Below are 20743 nucleotides of genomic sequence, written 5' to 3'. Positions count from 1 at the left end.
TGCACTGGGGCAGAGCTCCCACTCTGTCCCCTGCCCCACTGCCTGGTTCTGTTCCTATATCTACCTAACCTGCGAGGCCCCAGGAGCATTCCAGATCCTAGCCCTTGGTTTAAATTACCTTTGAGCTTCAGCAGACAGGCCAGGCCTCTCTTCCTCTACACCATCCAGCAGTAACCAGCTCTAAGTATTTTTCTTATGCTAAATATTTTTCTTACAACCTGAAGTATTTTTCTTATAACCTAATTTTCTAGGACCTTTACTGAACCAAGAAAAAACTGTAGCAACCTATTATTATGATCAGATTACTTCCTATCAAAAAAAAAAAGTCTCCCATTAAGCCTGCAGGGAGGGTGAATTGGGGGCCTGCCCACTTTGGGCTTGAGATGGAGCAGAGATGCGTTGTTGTTTAACTTGCGGCCCACGGGCAGGAACCACATTTATATCTCTGTGAAATGTTTGCTCTGGGAAAACCCAGAGAAAAAAACATGTAGTAAAATAACTGCACATCTAGTTTATCCAGCATTTGATAGTGTCTATCCAAGTTAGTCCTCCTCAGAGCTGTTGGCCAGGACCGCAGCTTAAGGGGACTGCATAGATGGCGTTTGTTAGAAATACAACTTTGCCCATTTTACATTGCAGGGAGGGGCTATCGCCATCCTCACGGCTGCTGAGAGGCCGGGCCACTTCTCCGGCATGGTACTGATTTCGCCTCTGGTCCTTGCCAATCCTGAGTCTGCAACAACTTTCAAGGTAAGAAGACGTTCTGGTCTGTACAACTCCTGCAGGCTCCCCCAGGACACGGAGGTCTGTTTTTAGCAGGAGTCTGGGTAAAGGGGTCAAAGTCTGTTCTTGGACTTAAGACACTATTGTGTAAAGGTTTGGACAAATGTCAAATACTGTTGCCACTGGGATTCTGTGTTTTTAAAATCAGATGCCTTTTCTCGCCAAGACAAAAATGCCTTCCTGTTTGTGTGTGTTTTATTGGTATGTTTTAACAGGAGGAAAGGTTACCCATATTCTCAGTCCAGCAAGACACGTTTGTCACATGGCGGCCTGAGCTGTTTTCTGTTGACTATTTTCCAACTTCAGCAGAGAGGGAGTAGTGAGTGGAGCTGCAGGAGGGTCATGGTCTGGTCATATTCTCTGCAGCTCCTCTGTCCTGAGCACGCTCAGCCTCCGACTCTAGGGGAACCAGAGTTTTGTTTTTCTGGATATAATGGTCCATGTGAGCAGCACACCAGGTGGGCTACTCTGAATAAGGCAAATGAACCAGATGTGACACCTAGAAATAGAACAGTGCCCTCTCTCCCTGAGAAAGGAGATGAAACCAGTGGCTCAGAGGAACTGCCTAACTGTTATCTGGGTTGCTGACGTGGGATACAGACAGATGTCTCCTTGTGGGACATCAGATTGTAAGATAGCCATACCCCAGTGAGAGGAGAACCCCACCACCATTCCTAGGGAAGGCTCCCCCTCTCCTCACCCCCATCCCCAGGGAAGGCTGCCCCCCTCACCCCACCCCTGCATCCCCAGGAAAGGCTCCCCCTCACCCAGCCCCATCCCCAGGGAAGGCTTCCCCTCACCCCACCCCCATCCCCAGGGAAGGCTCCCCCTCTCCTCACTCCCATCCCCAGTGAAGGCTCCCCCTCACCCCACCCCCATCCCCAGGGAAGGCTCCCCCTCTCCTCACTCCCATTCCCAGGGAAGGCTCCCCCTCACCCAGAACCATCCCCAGGGAAGGCTTCCCCTCACCCCACCCCTGCATCCCCAGTGAAGGCTCCCCCTCACCCCACCCCCATCCCCAGGGAAGGCTCCCCCTCTCCTCACTCCCATTCCCAGGGAGGAAGGCTCCCCCTCACCCAGCCCCATCCCCAGGGAAGGCTTCCCCTCACCCCACCCCTGCATCCCCAGTGAAGGCTCCCCCTCACCCCACCCCCATCCCCAGGGAAGGCTCCCCCCTCCTCACTCCCATTCCCAGGGAAGGCTCCCCCTCACCCACCCCCATCCCTAGGGAAGGCTCCCCCCTTTCTCACCCCTACATCCCCAGGGAAGGCTCCCCTTCACCCCACCCCTGCATCCCCAGGGAAGGCTCCTCCTTTCCCTATCCTAAGAGGAGGCCTCATACCCGTATCCTAAGAGGCGGCCTCATTCGCCAGTTCTGGGCTTGGGCTGCTGCCTCCTGAGCTGGTTCTCGAGGCGGCCTCATTCGCCAGTTCTGGGCTTGGGCTGCTGCCTCCTGAGCTGGTTCTCTGGACTCCCCATGACAGTGAGAGCTAAGGGTGGTGTGCTGGAGCCAGGATCCCTGGGAACCAACCCATCACTCACAAGCTTAACCTGTGGTCTCACCATCCAATGGGGGGAAGGGGTATTTAAATAATGGCCTTAATCTTATGCCCTTCCCCATTCCCTGGTATTCTCCTCAGGACTCAAATAGTGAAACACAGTACAGGGAATGAACCTTATAAAATTGTCCTCAAAATGTTTTCTCCAGCCCATGCCACAGGTTTAATGCTGGTGCCAGAGATGCAGGCTTCCCAGTAAACACAGAAAATCTACCTGGTCTGAAATGGGGCTGTGCTGGGAACACAGAAGCTTAGACCTGTCTGTGGGTTAACCAGAGAACAGTGGTTTACTTAACTCACTGAGTAAGAGAGCTGGATATCTCCTTTGGATTTTATTCCATGTTAAGGAAACTACCACTGCCATATTAAAATTGACTTGCTTCGGTTCAGCGCCCATAGTTCAGTGGTTAGGGCACTGGCCACCTGCAACGGGGCTGGTAGGTTTGAACCTGGCCAGGGCCTGCTAAACAACAATGACAGCAACAACAAAAAAGCCAGGCGTTGTGGTGGTTGCCTGTAGTCCCAGCTACTTGGGAGGCTGAGGCAAGAGAATTGCTTAAGCCCAAAAGTTTGAGGTTGCTGTGAGCTGTGACACCACAGCACTCTACTGAGAGCAACAAAGTAAGGCTCGGTCTCAAAAATAAATAAATAAATAAATAAATAAAATCAACTTGCTTTGATCAGTGCATTTCAGTGCTGTGTGGAAAAGCTGTTAGGGAGTGATTAATGTCTCACAAGTGATGCAGGATGTGTTACCTCTTCATCATTCAGATGTGCCCCCCGGGGAGTGTGACCCACTCCCCAGTCCCATGGAGACTGTGAGGCCAAATAGTTCAAGGTTCTTGTCCCAGGAGAGCAAGCCAGGCTGGGACAGTGGTGTGATCTGTGAAGCCCGGTGAGAGCTGCAGGTGTTGTGCTGCTGTGCATGTTATCTTGAGTGCTGCTCTGCAGCCCAGCTGTAGGTTGGGACTGGTGTTTTCCAGGTGAGAAAACCAAGGCTTAGGAAAGACTTGCCAGGATCACCTGCTCGTGTTACGAGTTTGAATCTCAGGCTACCCACTGTGCATCCAGGATATTTCCCTTAGAAGAAAAAGGATGTTTTTACAAAGCATGTTTTCCCTTAGAGAAAAACCAGGGCTGTTGTGTCATTGACTTCTGTTTGCTAGGATCTTATTGAATATTTTTGCATTGAGATTCGTAATGATATTGGTCTATAGCTTTCTTTCTTTCTTTGTTGAGTCCTTTCCTGGTTTGGGGATCAGGGTGATATTTGCTTCATAGAATGTGTTGGGAAGTATTCCTTCTTTTTCTATGTTTTGGAAAAGGTTATGTAATATAGGTACTAGTTCCTCCTTAAAGGTTCGGAAGAATTCTGATGTGAAGCCATCTGGTCCCAGACTTTTCTTTTTTGATCTTTTATGTTTACCTGTGTGGAACTGAAACATCATCTTTTTTGTATCTTAAGAATGGGGGGGAAGTATCCAATGTACTTAATATTGTTATGAAACCAATATGTAATCACCTATACATTTACACAAATGATAAAACACAAGAAGGAGGGGGGAGGGCGAGCGGAGAGGGCGGGTATTTGGGGGGCCTCACGTATTGTGCATAAAGCAATGGTACATTTTAAATCTATTTAGAGTAGAGTATAAATGTCCGACCGCAACAAACAAGTGAGGTGATGGTTATGTTAATCAGTGTGATGGAAGCAGTCCACATTGTATATCAAATTAGCACTCTGTACCCTATAAATGTACATAGTTAATGATTTAATAAAAAAAAAAAAACAAAACAGGGCTGTGGGGCTTCTCAGACAAAGTGCCCTAATGTGACCCTGGCAGCTGGGCCAGGAGTTAGGGCTGGAGAGGTTTCTTCCCTAAGTCCCCTGAGGCAGCACTACTGAGCAAGGCCACCTCTCAGAGCCTTGTGCTAATAGATCGCCTTGTCACATCAGGAGCCAGCAGCCCTGGGGGATGGAGGCCTCCTCCTATTAGCCAAGACAAATTAGGTTTCCCTGCACAAACCCAAGGGCGCAGCCTTCCCACCCTGCTTCTGGTGTCTGGCAGTTTTGTCTGACAGCGCCAAAGATGCAGGAGTCTGCCCTGCCCCGGAATGCCGATTGCCCTCCACTCACTTTCTCGTCTTGTCTAGAAGCCTTTCTGACAGAGTCTCACAGAATCTATTTTTTAAATTCAATTGAAAAGTTTTAAGAACACTGGTAGTGGCCGGGCATGGTGGCTCACGCCTGTAATCCTAGCACTGTGTGAGGTCGAGGTGGGTGGATTACCTAAGCTCACGAGTTTAGCCTGAGCCAGAGTGAGACCCCATCTCTAAAAAAAACACAAAGTCAGGCATTGTGGCCGGCGCCTGTAGTCCCAGCTACTCGGGAGGCTGAGACAAGAGAATCACTTAATCCCAAGAGTTTGAGGTGGTTGTGAGCTGTGACGCCACGGCACTCTACCAAGGCGACAAAGTGAGACTCTGTCTCAAAAAAAAAAAAAAGAGAACACTGGTAGTATGTTCAGAATACAGAAGATAGAAAAGTGGGTACAGCGAAAAGTCTCCCTCTGCGTTGGGGGTGGGCCGCTGACCAGGTGCCTGGCTGAGAGAGCCCACATGGCCATAGTCAAGGCGCACGCCTTCCATTCTCCTCTACACAAATGGGGGTGTGTGCTGTGCACGACAAGGTGGGGGGCGGGCTTGGGGTATCATTGTGTGGTTTTGCTCCTTCCCCATCCAGACCCCCCAAGGGTCACACTGTGGGGTAAGTCCTGGTGAGGTGAGGTCTCCCCTGAGGCAGCTCCAGCTGCTTGCTCAGAGATGAGCACTTGGCCTCCTCCTCCTGGGCGAGGTGGAGGGAGCTTCCCTGAGTCCAGCCGTGAGTGGGCATCAGAGCACAAGATCCAGTCCTGGCCTCAAACCACCCAGTGGTTTGTTCCATGGCACCATGCACCTACTATAGCAACTCCCCAAAAATTGTTAAGGTGGCAGCATGAGACTAATCCTTTGAATGCAGATTGTCATGTAGAAGATGACCACCCCCACCCCCAACCCCAGGAGTGTGAGCAGGCCAGATCACCCCCACTGCCCTAAATCTTGCCACCTTCTGGTTCTTCACGGATGCTTAACAAGCTGAGATATTTTGCCTGAGGAGAGAGAATAAGGATGGATTGGGCCCCCAGACATTGTCTCTGCTGAGAAAGTCGTTTCACCAAGAAAGGGGCAGGGTGGAAATTTAGAAACAGAAGTTCGAAGCATCAGAGCTAGTCTTGGTTTGTGCCAGGGGGCTCTGTGGGCATGACTCCCTGTCTCCTGGCTGGTGTGGAGTAGGCAGCAGGGGCTCCCAGCTAATAGCGTGTCCAGCTCCAAGCTCACCTCTCAGCTGCTCACCGTCCTTGTCCGGGGCAGCACACAGGAAAGTGTCACAGGCTATAGGCCTTCTTCTTTCTCTAGCTAGGGGATGTGGCCTCAGCCTGACAGGAGGAACCATTCTAAATGACCTCTGCCCGCGTCCCCTGTGGTCCTGGGAGAGGCCTGCAGGAACCAGCCAGAACTTCAAGAGGCTTCCTCTCCTAGCCACACCAGGCACCTCACCAAGTGGGGAGAAGGGGTGCCAGGGTGAGCCTGGAGCTCAGTCCTGACGCGCACTGCAGCACTTCCTCTCCGGCACCACCCTGGAAGGAGAGGGAATTATTCCCAATTTGTGCACAAGGAAATGAAACAAATTGTTAGCTGAGCAGCATCCCAGGCCAGTGAGTGAAAGGATGCACCCTTTCACCCTGAAACGTGCCTGAGCTCAGCTTACTGTGGCTGTAGTCCACTTTCCCCTGAATGCTGCGCATCTGCTTTTAGCCACTGGAACCTAGAAAGCCCTTGCAGGAGTGGGGTGTGGGAGGTGGTGGGGAAGCTGGTGGGGCATGGGGAATTGCTGTTCTCTCAAACTATGGGTAGATTTAAGCCCCGAAGTTCAGAACTTAGCTATGACCATGCAGTGGTCCATTTGGCAGCACCGGGGACCCGCTGTGAGGAGTCACTTCTCTGTCCTGCAGGCAGCTGGTGTCTAATAGCTGGGTTCAGATTTCTAGACATGCAAGATTTGAAGTGCAAGTCATCCTCTCAGCATGTCCCTGCCATCCCTCCTGGGTGAGCCCTTCTTGGTGAGGCTCACTGGGAAAGGCCCACAGCGCTTTCTATTTTATGTCTGTCTTGAGCTGTACTTTCTCTCTCAAGAAAATCTGGCATGATCCCAAGGGTTCTTGCTATGTCCCTCATGCAGCCATCCTGTGACCCTTGTAATGCTGCCCCCATAGAAGGTGGAGAGTCCTAGCCTCCAGCACACAGGGCTGCTCTCTGGAGCCGCTGTAGGAGAGGCATCTGTCACTGCCGTCCTCGTGGCCAGCCCCACTCTGGCAGAAGCTCAGACGCATCTCAGGGAGCTAAATGCCTTCGGGACTAGTAAAGGCCTCTGTGTGCCTCCCTAGTATTTAAAGCGCGGGGCACTGCAGTTAATCTGGATGCCCCTGGAGATCTGCTCAGCAGGATGTCAACTTTAGATGTAGGAGAGCTGCCCTGGTTTGTGGTGACGATACCATTTTGTTGCAAGAAGACAGGTGACACGCATTTCCCAAAGTTCACGTATTTACTGAACGTCTCCTCAGGGCCAGAAGCCAGAAGGAGAATTAGGGACAGAGGCTGTGCAGGAAGCAGGTCTCAGGTGACTGTCCCTGGGGCCCTTCTCAGCTGGCTTCAGGGTCCCTGTTCTACAGATGAAGACGCTGGCGGTCATGGGCTTTTTCATGGATTCAGAGTCGACATTCGAGTCAGGATTTGCCTCCGAGTATCCTGGTCAGGTTTCTCCGTGTCTTTATTGGCCTCTTCCCCATTTGGGGTCCTGAGACTATGTGGCCATTTGCTGTGGGTGTGGACCCCCAAATTGTCCTCAGGTGACAATGAATGAGGTCTGGCTTGAGTTGGTGTCTTTGGGAGCTCCGAGGCTATGTAAACCTCGCGTGGCCCGTCAGGGCCGTGGGGCGGGTAGGGATCTTAGCTCAACGGGGTGGCCCTCCCTGGAGCTCCACGGCCCTGAGCTGGATCCAAGGCTGTCTCCACACTCCACAGGACTGTCCAGAGATTTTGAGTGAGTGGATGGGAAAGGCATCGAGTGCGTTAATGTTTTGGATTCCAAGTTCCGTACAGGTGAGCTGTTGCCCTCTGAGCTTCCCTGGTGTAATCCTGCTGCTGGTGGAGGCTGAGGCTGCAGCAGGAGCACAGCCATGTGGTTGGCCGTGGCAGTGTTGGTCTGTGCAGGTGTGGGTGCTGCGGTGGCTCTTTCCTTCCCTACTGCTTCCTCCCCAGGTGGCCGTGACACCCCAGCTCACCCCTCTGTCTTCCTCCATCCTAAGTCAACCCACTTCCTCTGCTCAGGGCTTCCTCCACCCTTCCTGCCCTCTCCTCCTCCAGGAGCCACTAGGCTCATAAAATCAACGAACCTTCAAAGAACAGCAGGAGAAGGGCCTCTTCTGAAGTTGTTCCAAGTGTCTTGCCCCCGTGTCATTGCTCCTCCTTTTTCTTGGGGTTTTTGTGGGGAAGAGGGTAAGCGCCTATTTTTTTTTTTTAAGCCATGAGATTATCGTCATAGAAAGATTTGCCTCTGTCCAGCTGAGTCCTGTTAGGAATGTGACTTGGAACTTAGGTTTAGAGAAATAGCTGAAAGTCGGGGCTGTCTAAACATCTCTTATCGTGGCTCCTTCTAAGAGGCAGCTCGTCCTGCAGAGCTGTCCTGAGAGACTTGCCTACCTCTGTCCTGACCATTGCATCAGGAGCACTTCTACGCTGATTGGGCTCAGAAGGGAGCTTTATGAAAAGACGCTGATGCCATGTCCCCACCTCAGGCCGCTGCAATCAGAATCTCTCAGGCAGGACCCGGGAAGAGGCCTGTGCGGTGCTTTTTGGACACACCAGCTACCAGCTCCTCAGACTCCAACACACACACACACACACACACACACACACACACGGATGCTGGGCCTGGTGTGCCCTGTAGCCGCTGGTGCTGCTGGTCTGAAGAGGTCTCCCTCTGAGCAGGGAGGTCCTAGAATATCATCATGGGCACGCCATACCTGCTGCTGTAAGCCAACTGGGTTGAAGGGACGGAACACTGCAGACTGTGCTATCTTCCTGGGAAGACAGGGCGTCACCCGCCAGTTCCCTGGACTGAGAACTTTCCTTCATATTTTGGTCTTCCTGCTCCTGTCACCTGAACGTGTCTCCAGCCTGGGCCCCCTGCTGCCTTTTCACACACGCTCTCTGCTCTTCACTCACGCCCAGGACGTCAGCACCGAAAGATGTTTCTGTTCTCAGGGTACACCTGCTGGGGCTCAGCTCTAGGACATAACACCCCATGCAGACACTGAGAGCAGGTCCTGAAGGGGCCCTTCTTCTACATCATCATCCACGGAAGTGTCACCTTAACGAGCTGGTCCTTTTAGTGCACTCCTCCACCCCAGACCCACCAGCACCAGCTCCTTCAAGGGTGTGACAACACCTGCCAGCCCTGCAAGTCCCGTGGCAGCAGGTGCTCACTGGACACCTCCAGTGGACGTCGCCTCCCACCTCCAGCCTCACCGCATCTGCTGTCTGTGCATGTGGCAATAGATCACCACAGCCAGGGGGGAGAGTCTCCCCAGGCCTTGCCTTACTCTGCCAGCGAGTGGCCACTGTCACCTTGCTCCTTCCAGGGACGCACCCCGAGCATTGCTCATTTTGTAGGGCAAGTGCGTCTAGGAAGTAGTGCTCCCTTTTCTCTTCCTATGAAGTTCTTTTCTTTCTAGTCCTTCAGATGCACTACAGTTCCCCTTTAGTGGAAGATGAAAAGACTGTGTGCTGGGTAAGAGGACAGGAGGTTTTTCCTATAATTCTCTCCTGAGATAGATTTGCTCCTGGCTCTCTGTGTCCCCACCCATCCCCTGTAAGCCAGAACAAGGCGGGTTCTCGTGGTGGCAGCCTGAGCTGTCAGCATCTTCTCTAGAGCCCAGGAGGAGAGGCCTCGGCCCTTCCTTGTATCAATCTTTAGATTTAAGCAGTGCCAACATCATGAACACAGATTTAAAGACCAAGGTAAGTCTGTCTCTTTATAAATGACCAATCCTGCAGACGGACCAGCACCACTGTACCACATCCACAAAGAACCAGGTGATGAGCCTCCAAAACATATGGCGAAATGAGAAATCTGGTAGTGGGCTCTGATGAACGGGGCTGCACAGCCATGCTCTTTCACCTCTGGCAGGCGAGTGCTGAGGTGGTATGTCCCGGGCTGTTCCCTGGCTCTTGACCGTCTAGGAACAGGCAGGAAGCTGTTTTCAGGAAAATGGCCACATCCTTGAGAGGGCTGCAAGGGGCAGGGCAGGCACACAGGCCATCCCGGAGCTGTCTGGGAGGCTGGCATTTGCACACCATCCTGTCACACAGAGCCTCACTGTGGCTCAAGGGAGTGGCAGGGTCACATCCAATCAATTGTCATGGCAAGAGCTATGGCAGGAGGTACCAAGAGCAGCAGAATTGTCTATAACTTTGAAATACAGACTCCTATTTTTCCCCTGAGACCACTATTGCTGAGGAGATGGCTAAGCCCTTGGGAAATCTATCCCTCTTCTACAGATGGAGTCTGGTGAAGGCTGCAGCATCACAACTCAGGCCCCTCTCACCGTCATGCTTAGATTTTTTTAACCTTTGAAAGCACAGATCCCAACTCCAAAATTTAGGTTCCCAGAGGAGCTTCCCATTCTTGGAGTTCACAGGCAATTTCTCCGTGTTTAAAAATACCCAAATCCTTATGTGGAGTTCCCGAAATTCCGAGCCTCTCCTTTCCTGAGCTTGTCTGTGGAGCTGTCCACGCACGCTGCCACCTCCACTCTTGAATAAGCCGGACATACATGTCCCTCCTTTGAGGCTTACGATTCTATGCCCTAGTGTGGTGCTTAAAGTCGGCTTGTCTCATATTTCTGTATCAGACCGTCCCAAGTCGGAGCCCAGGCCTTGGCAAAGTCCGTGGCACATTGGTGGCAGCCACTGGCATGACTGAGGTTTGTCTGCCTGGACATTTTTGCTGCCTGCCTGATCCCCAGGGGCCTGAAAAGAATTGTGGTGTGAAGTTACATCACACTTGTGCAGCCCTAGGAGATAGGAGGGTTTAGCTCTGTGTCTAAAGGGAGGCTGGGGAAAGGGCAAGCTGCAGTGTGGCCTCAGACAACGTCAGTGGCTGCTGGGGCTGCTTGGCCACAGGACAGGTTGGACCTTGCCGTCACGCTCATGCTCTTTGCAAAGAGTGAAGGGCTGTGCCTGATGCTTCAGAAGGTGGTTCCTTGGTGTGCATTGATCGGTCCCCTTATCATCATGTGCCCTTGACATGCTCCAAGGATTCACTGCTTATTACCTTCCGTGTGATTCTAAATTCAGCATTTCACAGCTCACTTTGGAAATAGCATCTCCCATCCCCATGTGTCTGTGCAGGATTGAAAACAGGCCCTCTCTGCAGACAGAAGAAGTGTGAGATCTGGGCTCTCTGTTTTCCTGAGGAAATTTGAGATCCAAAAGGAGTGACAGGGAGGGGGAAGGAAGGTTTGGGCTTGAACCAGGCTCAAGTTCAATGAGCACATACCAAGCACCTACTGTGTGCCTGGACTTTCTCACACAGTAACCTCCATTAACCTTCCTTCCCTGAGGTCCTCTTTGGCAGCTGTGGAAACAGAGGCTCAGTGAAGCTGAGATCTTGGTCTGCAGAGACCAAAGCCAGGTCCCCTCTCCTCTGCCCCATGGTGCCCTAATCCCGCTGGTGACCAGCTCTGCTGCAGTGCGGAGGTCCTTCTGATGGGGCAGTTCCTCTGGGTCCTTCTGAGCTACAATGCTTCCCTCTCGCGGATCTAGTGATCCCGCACATGCCCTGTATTCCCAGCACCTCTGAGAAACGGCCCTTGTACAGGAGCTCAGCCTAGGCAGCTCTTACAGATTGTTCAAAATTACAGCCCGTAAGTGATTACAGGGAAGGCGACCACACAGAATCAAGAGCTTGAGAAACCAGACAGATGAGGCAGGAAGTCACAAGTCAGACCTCAGAATCTTGGGCACTCGGTCTTAAGTACTCAGTCCTGGGGGAGGAACCTGGCTGAGGTTCCGTTTGGGCATCATGCTCCTTAATCACTGCAAACTGTCACTTAGCAAGAGCCTGGCGTGGACCCCCGTGTGCTCACAGCTCTCGTTTCCCTTCCGTCCAGGTCCTTGCTGCAAAAGTGCTCAACCTTGTCCTGCCAAACCTGTCCCTGGGGCCCATCGACTCCAGCGTGCTCTCTCGAAATAAGACAGAGGTGAGAGGCTATGGAAAACTAAGGGGTGGTTGGGGCCTGCAGCGAGGGCAGCAGTCCTGATGGAATGTCCGGGTTTTGGCTTTGCCCTCATCTTGTGGGAATGGATGGGGATGTGAAGAGGCATGAGATGTTGCTGCTTCGAGTTTGGGTGAGACGGAAGCAGTGGTTGCTTGTAAGGCAATTGTGTGCCTACCGGTCACATCTCTGGTGGCAGGTGACAGAAACCCAAGTCAAAATGATTTGAGGTAGCGGTGAAACTGAAGACTTCAGGCAGGCTGGATCCAAGGCAGCAAGTCTTATTCTCCCACTGTCTCTCCTAGCTCTCAGGGAAGGAAGCTCCTTGGTTCGGCTTCATTCCCAGATAGGCTTTTCCCTGGTGGAGGCAAAGAAAATCACTGGCAGTTCTACATGAGCAACCCCAGTGGGAAAGGCAGCACTTCTTTCCAGCGAAAGTGTCCAGGCTGATTCCCATGGACTGACTTTTCAGACCTGCATAATCTGACCAGGAAGGGGAACAGGGCTGCAGCTCCCCCTCCCTACAAACTGAGAGTAGAGGAAGGCGACTCCCTGGGGGGTAAATTGGGGTGGTGGTAGCAGAGGAAGGAACTGCCCATCCTGCCCCTGAGCAAACCGAGCCCCACAAGGAGAGAGGACTTGCCTGCATCACCCCCTGGTGGTTAGCCTGAGACCCCCACCTCCGCCTTCCCTGTGGGCTTGCAGCTGGGGTAGGCCGCATCTCAAGGCACCAAATTTGTCTTCACAATTAAGCAAATCAATGTGCCTCTCTTTTGCCTCAGTTCCCCCTCTTGCTTTAGGGGTTTGAGATCAGTGGCTCCTTGAGAACGCAGGGAGATAGAGCAGGGTGCTCTGGCATTATGGTGGTCTTCCTAGGTCTCCCTGGGCAGCTGTATTCTAACTTCATTGAAAATTTGGCCTCCTGTTCCAGAGTTGCTTAGAGAGTGGGCAACTCAAGGGGAACAGACCTTAACATGATGGAAGGGGACTAGAAGTTGAAAAACCCCAGGCCTCCAAGGGCCAGCTAATTAAAAATCAGGCTGGCAGAGGCTCTTGGGAGCTACGAGGCTGTGGGTAGCCAGAGGGATCTGATCTGTACAAGCCATCTATCCACATCAGTTCAAAATCATGGTATCTTCCAAACCCACATCTGAGGCCAAATTTGACCTTCCAGGACCACTGACTAGCATTTCAGTACAGAAAGAAAAATTCCAAAAGCAGACTGGTACAGTGAAGAGGCACAGCCTTCAGACCCACAAAGATCAAAGGCAAACACTCCCTGTTTGGTCTAATCCTGACATGAATGAGATCAACATTAGCCTCACTTCACAGATGAGGAGACCAAGGCTCGGAGGGGTTAAATTACTTGTCTGAATAACTTCCCGATCATTGAGCTCTTCTTCGTATTTTGCAGTAACTGGGCCCCTCAGCCCATGGCCCAGGGCCTTGCTCTGGGTTCAGGTCTCCCTCTGTAAAGGGACTTCAGTGTGGGGACGGGCTTCCTCACCTGCTCACAACCCAGCGGAGGTTGTAGCTGGAATGTGCCACCTCTGGCAACACCAGTTATCTTCTGGGGAGCTGAGCTAGGACAACTATGAGTTTAAAAGAGAGACATGGCTGGGCACGAGGGCTCACACCTGTAATCTCAACACTACGGGAGGCCGAGGCAGGAGGATTGCTTGAGCCCAGGAGTTCAACACCAGCCTGAGCAAAAGCGACACTCCATCTCTACTAAAAAAGAGAAAAATTAGCCAGGCATAGTGGTGGGCACCTCCCAGCTACTCAGGAGGCTGAGGTGGGATGATTGTCTGAACCCAGGAGTTTGAGGTTGCTGTGAACTAGGTTGACGGCACAGCTCTCCAGCCTGGGTGACAGAGTGAGACTCTGTTTCAAAAATAAATAAATACATAAATAAATAAGAGAAACCTCCCTGTGAAATCTCTGAACCCACCATCCAGGTGCAAAGCTGCGTTGTTTATCCAATCTTTTATTCCATCCCAAGAGAGTTGGAATCAAACCCTCTTTGTTTACAAGTATCAAATTCCAGAGCTTTTTTTTAATCCGCATTTCTGCAATGATGAGGAACTCCTCTGACTGCCTTCCTGAGAAGGGGCACCCTCCTCTGCCCCTTCCCTGCTGAGACCTGTGTTCTTTGCATACCACCCTGTGAAAGCCTCCCCGGGGGCCAGGCCACCGATGTGGTTGTTTAGAAACACTAGTAAATGTCACTGCTGACACACGGAAGACAGGTCACTGACCAGCCTAAGGCTAGACTGTAGCCAGAAAAATAAGGAACAAGAGTTCCCATTTCTCTGCAGAGAGAATTAGCCCTGCCTGCCATGGCTCTGCCTCTCTCTCCCTTTGAACATTCTGCTGGGCTTTAAAAATAGCAACGCCGTGGGGGAAGTGTGCTCAGGAAAGGCATCCTGCCTCGGCAGTCTTAAGGCACATCCTTAGCTGAGATATTTCCCATGGAACCCTGTAGCTATAAAAGCCTCACAAAGAAAAGACATTTGCCTAACAAGCTGAGTGAGGCAGGGCAGGGAGGCAGGTGGGACACACGGCTGCCCACACAGAGGGTGGGCTGGGGGCAGATCTGGAATCTCATCTACAGGGAAGCAGGTCACTCAGACAGCAGAGCGTGTCTGGGGTTTGCTGTGGTAAGTGTTCTCACAACCTACCCAGGGCTGTCAGTGCCCGGCACAAGTGTGGCCTCACAGCCACCCCCTCAAAGCTCTAGTTTCCCTGCAAGCGTGAAGCCTCCAGGAAAAAAAGGCAGAAAAAGCCTTCTTATTGTCTCAACACCACCAGGGCACCGTGTTGGCGCCCTTCTTACGCCAGCCGCCACAGCCCTCTGGTGTGGCCATGACCCCAGGAAGTCAGTCTTAGTGTCCGTGTTGGTGTTTACAGTTGTAGCAATTCAGGCCCAGCAAGAGCAAGTCACTTACCCCAGGACACACAGCTACTAAGGAAGAATGTGAGTCCAGGTCTCTCTGCTGTGGGCCAAGGGCTCTGGGTACTAAAACCTGGGAAACAAAAGAAGTCGTTGCTCGGCCACTTATGGTTTCACTTCAGGGTCACTGGCTAGCACATCAGAGCCCTGACACAGCCATCATTCCACACCCAGCGGTGGGCTGTTCAGAATGGGCCATCTCTCCCCCTCAGAGAAGCCTTGAATGTATTCTAAGTGGCTGTCTGGCCAAGGACGCTGGGGGCGGAGGTGAGGGGGGCAGCCTGCTGTGTGACCACCCAGTGCTCACAGGCTGGTCCACTGCTTCCTTTCTGAGCCCCACAGTCCCAGCCATGGAAGGAGCATGAGCAGGAAGGACGGACACTGTGATTCTGAGCACGCCTTGCACCAGGACCCTCCACTGTTTATCTGTTGAACCGTTTGTCTTCTAGAAGCAAATCTCTGTTCTCTGTAAATACCAGAAGGCCCTCCATGTGCATCTGGCTGGATTGTGCACACGTGGGCCGGCCACAGGGTGAGCTGTGCGCCCTGGGGGCTGCGTAAAGTGGCCAACCCACCTCCTTCCATTTCTATGGGTGGGGGCCTCTCCTCATCTCACCCCACCCCACCCAGTGCTTCAGATGTGTCCAGCGGCAAGGAGTCAGCCCACGTTCCCAATTTCCTGTGTGTCCTCCACCCACTCTGCCAGGAGGCCCTCGGAAGGCTCCCGCAGGCTCAGAGGCCTTCAACTAATTGTAGCCAGAGCTAAAGATAGGCCCAGCTTCCCACTCTGTCCCCAGGACACAGCCTCCCACAGAAGTTCTTTCTGAGAACAAGATATTAACTTTCCAGTAAGCTCCCTTTGGCCCGCAGATTTTATTTTGTGACTGTCCATCCTTCGTATTTTATATTTCCCCAAAGGATACTTGTTTATCTGAGGTAGCTGGAAATTTACCAATGTCCTAACAACACACCCAGGCATAGGAGGTCTCTGGGTGTGGGCGGCTCCATGGGGTGGTGGCCAGAGTGCCTGAGCTGGTCTGCATTGCCCTGAGCCCTGCACCGCACCCCATGGGTGTTCTGCTCCCAGCCCCGCTCCTCACTCCCAGCACTAACGCTGGGGGAAGCAGCTCTGATGGTGGGAGAGGCAGGTCCTAGAAACAGCTGGAAAGTTAGTAACTGCAGAGGGGCTGTCAGGAAGCCCAGGGCTGGTGAGACCAGAGATGCCGAGGAGGCTTCTGCTCCAAGCAGGCCTAGCTGAGCTGCTCCCCCATGGCACAGCCTCGGCAGAGGAGGAGGGAGGAAGGCGCCTGCCCAGAGGGCTCACATGAGAACATACCGTGGGCAGAGAGCTCTCAAAGACACGTCTTGGCTGTTGTGAATATGGGGGTATAAATACTTCTTTGAGACCTTGCTTTCCATTCTTTATTTTTTTTTTGAGACAGAGTCTCCTTCTGTCAACCTTGGTAGAGTGCAATGGTGTCATCACAGCTCACAGCAATCTCAAACTCTCGGGCTTAAGCAATCCTCCTGCCTTACCCTCCCGAGTAGGTGGAACTACAGGTGTGTGCCACCACAACGCCTAGCTAGTTTTTCTATTTTTTTTATTTAGTAGAGACAGGGTCTCGCTCTTGCTCAGGCTGGTCTTAACTCCTAAGCTCGAGTAATCCACCCATCTTGGACTCCCAGAGTGTTGGGATTACAGGTGTGAGCCACCGCACCCGGCCTGCTTTCCCTTCTTTTGAGCACATACCCAGAAATGAGATTGCTGGATCACATGGTAAATCTGTTTTTAAGTTTTTGAGGGGGGAAAACTTTTCAAGAGCAATTATACCTTTTGACCCCCTCCCGCCCACAGCAGAGCATAAGGGTTCTCACTCCTCACAGGCACTCGTCATGTTCTGGGTTTGATACTAAACATCTTCATGGGTAGGAGGTGGTCCCTCCCGGGGGCTTTGATCTGTGTCGCCCTGATGGTTAGTGACCTTGAGCATCTGCACCTGCTCACTGCTCATCCGTGTGCCTTTAGAGAAATGTCTGTGCAAATCCTCTGCCCAGTCTGAATAGGGTCGTGTGGGCATTTTTATTGTTGAGTCATAGCTCTGGGTATGTTCTGGATATTTATTAACCTCACATACACATATGATTTGCAGATATTTTCTCCCAGTCCTCAGCTGCTGTTTTTTAGTCTGTTGACAAGGTCCTTTGATATAGTCCAGTTTTATCTATTTTTTATTTTGTTGCCTGTGCTTTGGGGGTCGCATACAAGAATCTACAAAGTAGATTCCTTGTTTTGGCTGAGCTGTCTGAAAGTAAATTGTGGACACTGTGACCTGAGTGTACCTGAGAACTTCAGCGGCACTGCCCCCGAGGACAGGTCCAGAATAGGGGCGTCCACGCATGTCTCCATACCATTACAGGAGTCCCCGAGTTACAAACACCCTCCTGGGGTATGACTCACACTTACGAACAGAGGCTATTACAGGTAATCAGTAAATGCACCTTTTCCAACTTACATACAAATTTGGCTTAAGAACAAACCTACAAAACCTATCTCATTCGTAACCTGGGGACTTCCTATATCACACTTAGGAAAAATAACCATAATTCCCTGTCCTCATCCTCTAGTCCATGTTCCAACAGTTGTCAGCAACATTTAATTTTAAGACTTGAGACTATGTGATTTTGCAGTTCTGTGACCAACCCCAGGAGCCCTTTCTTGTCTCTCTATTTCTCCAGTCCCTGGGCCCGCTCGGGTGGAGAGCATGGTAGCTGCCTTGGCTCTGCCTTTGATGGCCATTTGCAAGCTATGTCTAGAGTCACACCTCCGGGGACCCCCCTGCTCCAGAGCCCAAGGTGGGGGTCAACTTTTTGCATCCCTTCTGCTTTTGAAGACTCCTTAGCCCTCCGGAAGGAATCCCTGCAGGCTGCTGGTGGGTTTCTGCAAACAGCCTATTTCCATTTGCCCAGGGCTTGCCCAGCTCATAAGGACAGATACCAGGCTGTCCAAAAGTTCAATTTTTTGTAATATTTAAAATTTTAATTATATGAAACTTTTAAACACAAAGCAATGCATCCTATTACTTACGGACATATAAATGCATAGGTGAGTATAAAACTATGAATGGGAAGAAAAAGACCCAACTTCAGCATAGGGCTTCCCTCCAAGGAAGAAGAAAGGAGAAAAATGGAATCAAAGATTCAACTGTGTTTTCTACATTCAGTTCTTTTTTAAAATTTATTTATTTTGGATTAATATCATCTGCGTTTGTCAGGTGAACTCCTTCCCCCAGGAGATGTGCCCTCTACCCTACACTGTACCTGCTAAGTGGGGACCCACTGGGCCCCTCCCCCTTCCCCCTCAGGACTTCAGATTTTAATGGTAACAAGTAATTTTGGGGGAAGAATGTTCATTCATTTACATGCCCTTGATTAATGACAACTCAGAAATGTGGGCTGATCCTGATTAATCCTCTTTACATCCAAACTGGGACTGCAGCAGAGGAGGACGTGTAGTTCCGTCTCTGTTTCCAAATGGTTTTTGTCTGGAATTTCAGCTGCTGAGGCCTGGCACCTGCTACAGCTGGCCCAGGGCAGTGTGAGGTCACAGTGGGGACACAGGCCTCCTGATAAACAGGGCTGCAGTTGGGGAGGCTTTCTGCTGAGTCAGGCAGGGCCTTATCTCCCCTCTGCCAGCCTGCCGTCAGTGCCAGGGGGTCACCCTGCTGTGCCTGCCGGCTGGGCCATCAGCAGTTGTAACACAGAGTGGAAGAGGGATGGTGGGCTTGGTGCAAAGGGTATGGGCTTCCAGAAAGACCTGAGTCTGGCCCCTGCTTTCCCTCTGTGTGACCCTGAACACCACATTGGGTCTCACTGGTCCTCAGGTGTCCACATAGTGGCCCAAGCCAGGTGGACACTGTAGATAGGAGCCGTGTTCTCAGAGCTGTGAAAGAGGCCTGTTGATGGGGAGAGAGCACCGGCATCATCAGGGTTGACAGGCCTTGCTGGCAAAAGAGAGGAAGGGTGTAGGAAGGGGGCTTTCTGGAGACTGGGAACGTTGGGAGCAGGCTGTGGTACAGAATGACACACAGAGAAAAGAGTGGGCCCAGGGAAGTGGTGAACGGTGCCACCGCACTGCTGGGGAGGCTGCCGGAGGGGACACAGAGACCGCCACACAGAGAAAAGAGTGGGCCCGGGGAAGTGGTGAACGGTGCCACCGCACTGCTAGGGAGACCGCTGGAGGGGGCAGCTGCCAGTGTCCACCGGAAGGCTGCACAGGCAGCCCAGGAAGGGGGATGAGGGCTGTGGGGACAGGCCGCCAAGGGCCCAGAGGTGCAGGGGAGTGAGAGGTGTTTGGATACCTGATTCTGTAGAGAGGTCTGCATATGTCCAGATCTGGGCTGAAGGCTTGTGGCACTGCCTGGAGCAGTGGGTCAGGCCCAAGAAGAGGGGACTTCTAGAGGGAGGTAGCCCGTGAGGGCCACACGAGCAAGGCTATTCCTGTTTGGTATATTCCACATTCAGGTCCATTTCTATAGTAAATGCTTATCTGCATTTAGAACATTCCATAAGCCTGGTGTTCCTGACACAGTGGCTGCACCGAGGAGAACAGCCCAGAGAGCTCCAAAGAGTTGACCCCAGGCGTCCACTGTCACACTTACTAATCCCCGCTGAAGGAAGTAGCCCCCCTGCCTTTTTGTCTGAGGATTCAGGGTCTTATTCCCACTGCAAACAGCCCCTAAGCTGGTGGTCAGCCATCTAGCCCCAACTGCTCTGCAGCCTGCGCAGCCTCGTAGGACCCAGACATGTGGGACGTGTGGGACCTGTTAGAGAAAGATCTGCTCATTCACTCACTGCACTTGACCCAGAGCTCCTCTGTGCCAGCCGCTCTGCAGGACAAGCAAAGGGAGGGACAGACAGCCTCACCCTCATGTCAGACAGACATGACACAAATGAGCTGATCGCTGACCAGGGTGAGCAGGCGAGTGTGGGCCACAGGAAGGGCCAGCAGAGCCATGGGGCGTCTGGGAAGGCCTCCCCTTTAGCCTGAAAAGGGAGTAGATGGTGTTAATTATTAAAACCCCCTCTAGAGGGGAGGTGGAAGCCACCATGCATAAGAAAAGATTTTCTCTCATCCAACTCTTTCCACAACAAATCATGTTTCCTGCCATTCAAGACAAAGGTGGGAAATGAAGAAATTATCTCCGCAAAGACCTACAGTTCATGTTAGGTTTTCCGTGGATTTCTACATCTCAGAGTTGGGTAGAGTTGTTGGGCACTCTTTTTCCAGTATGCCGGAGAAAGCTATCTGACTTCCCTGTAATGGAAAAGGATGGATTAGGAGGGATCTAAACAATGGCCTAGGGAGGTGGGAGTCCAGGAGGGCTCTAAAGCATGGGTGGAAGGCTGAGGCTTCCACAGGAAAGGGGAGAGATTGGAGGTAGGAGCAGGCAGAGCCGGCTGTGGACATCTGTGGGTACCTGGGGAGAATCCACAGGAGGTGAAGCCTGCCGAGGGGACTGCTGTGTCTCTGACGTGGGCAGAAGGGCTCTGCAATCTGCTTTGACTGGCAGTGAAGGGTGGCAACCTCTCTGGCCCTCCATGTCCCTTCTCCGTCCATCAGGCCCACGTGTTTGTGGTCCTTGCTGGGGACTATTTCTGTCTTTTCTGATAAGTGCCAGCACCCCTGCCAATGCACGGCTCCTGGCTGTCTGAGCCCACAGCACTAATGCTGTCCTCCCCTTCTCCAGACAGGTGGCACAGCAGGGCACACAGTTAAGGATGCAGACGGTGGAGCCACACCACCTGGGTCCTGGCCACCTAGGTTGCTGTCCTGGCTCTGCGTCCTACTTGCTGTGTAACCTTGGGTGATTCAGCTAACCTTTCTAAGCCTCCGTCTCCTGGTGTGTCAAATGGTGATAATAATAACTGTCTTTGCATCATAGCAGGGACCATGAATAGAAAATGAACAAGGATAGGTTCAGCCTTAACACAGTACCAGCGCAGAGTTAAGGGCTCAGTATGTCAGTTGTTTTCATATTACTCTAATTAAGCTGTGCTATTACATCTTATCA

The 20743-nt window shown here is 52.0% G+C and overlaps 1 protein-coding gene across 3 annotated transcripts in view; it reads left to right on the top strand.

Annotated features, from left to right (window-relative positions):
- Nucleotides 1–20743, top strand: part of MGLL (monoglyceride lipase) — a 133671-nt gene that overhangs the window by 102655 nt on the left and 10273 nt on the right. For all 3 annotated transcript variants that reach the window (XM_053599651.1, XM_053599652.1, XM_053599650.1), the window contains exons 5-6: nucleotides 640–750; nucleotides 11615–11704. In XM_053599651.1, coding sequence (XP_053455626.1) covers nucleotides 640–750; nucleotides 11615–11704 — 201 coding nt within the window. The remainder of the gene's footprint in view (nucleotides 1–639; nucleotides 751–11614; nucleotides 11705–20743) is intronic.

Source organism: Nycticebus coucang, chromosome 8 (assembly GCF_027406575.1).
Source record: "Nycticebus coucang isolate mNycCou1 chromosome 8, mNycCou1.pri, whole genome shotgun sequence".
Lineage (NCBI taxonomy): Eukaryota > Metazoa > Chordata > Mammalia > Primates > Lorisidae > Nycticebus > Nycticebus coucang.
Note: the sequence above shows the minus strand (reverse complement) of the source record. Positions and strands in the feature narration are given on the sequence as shown.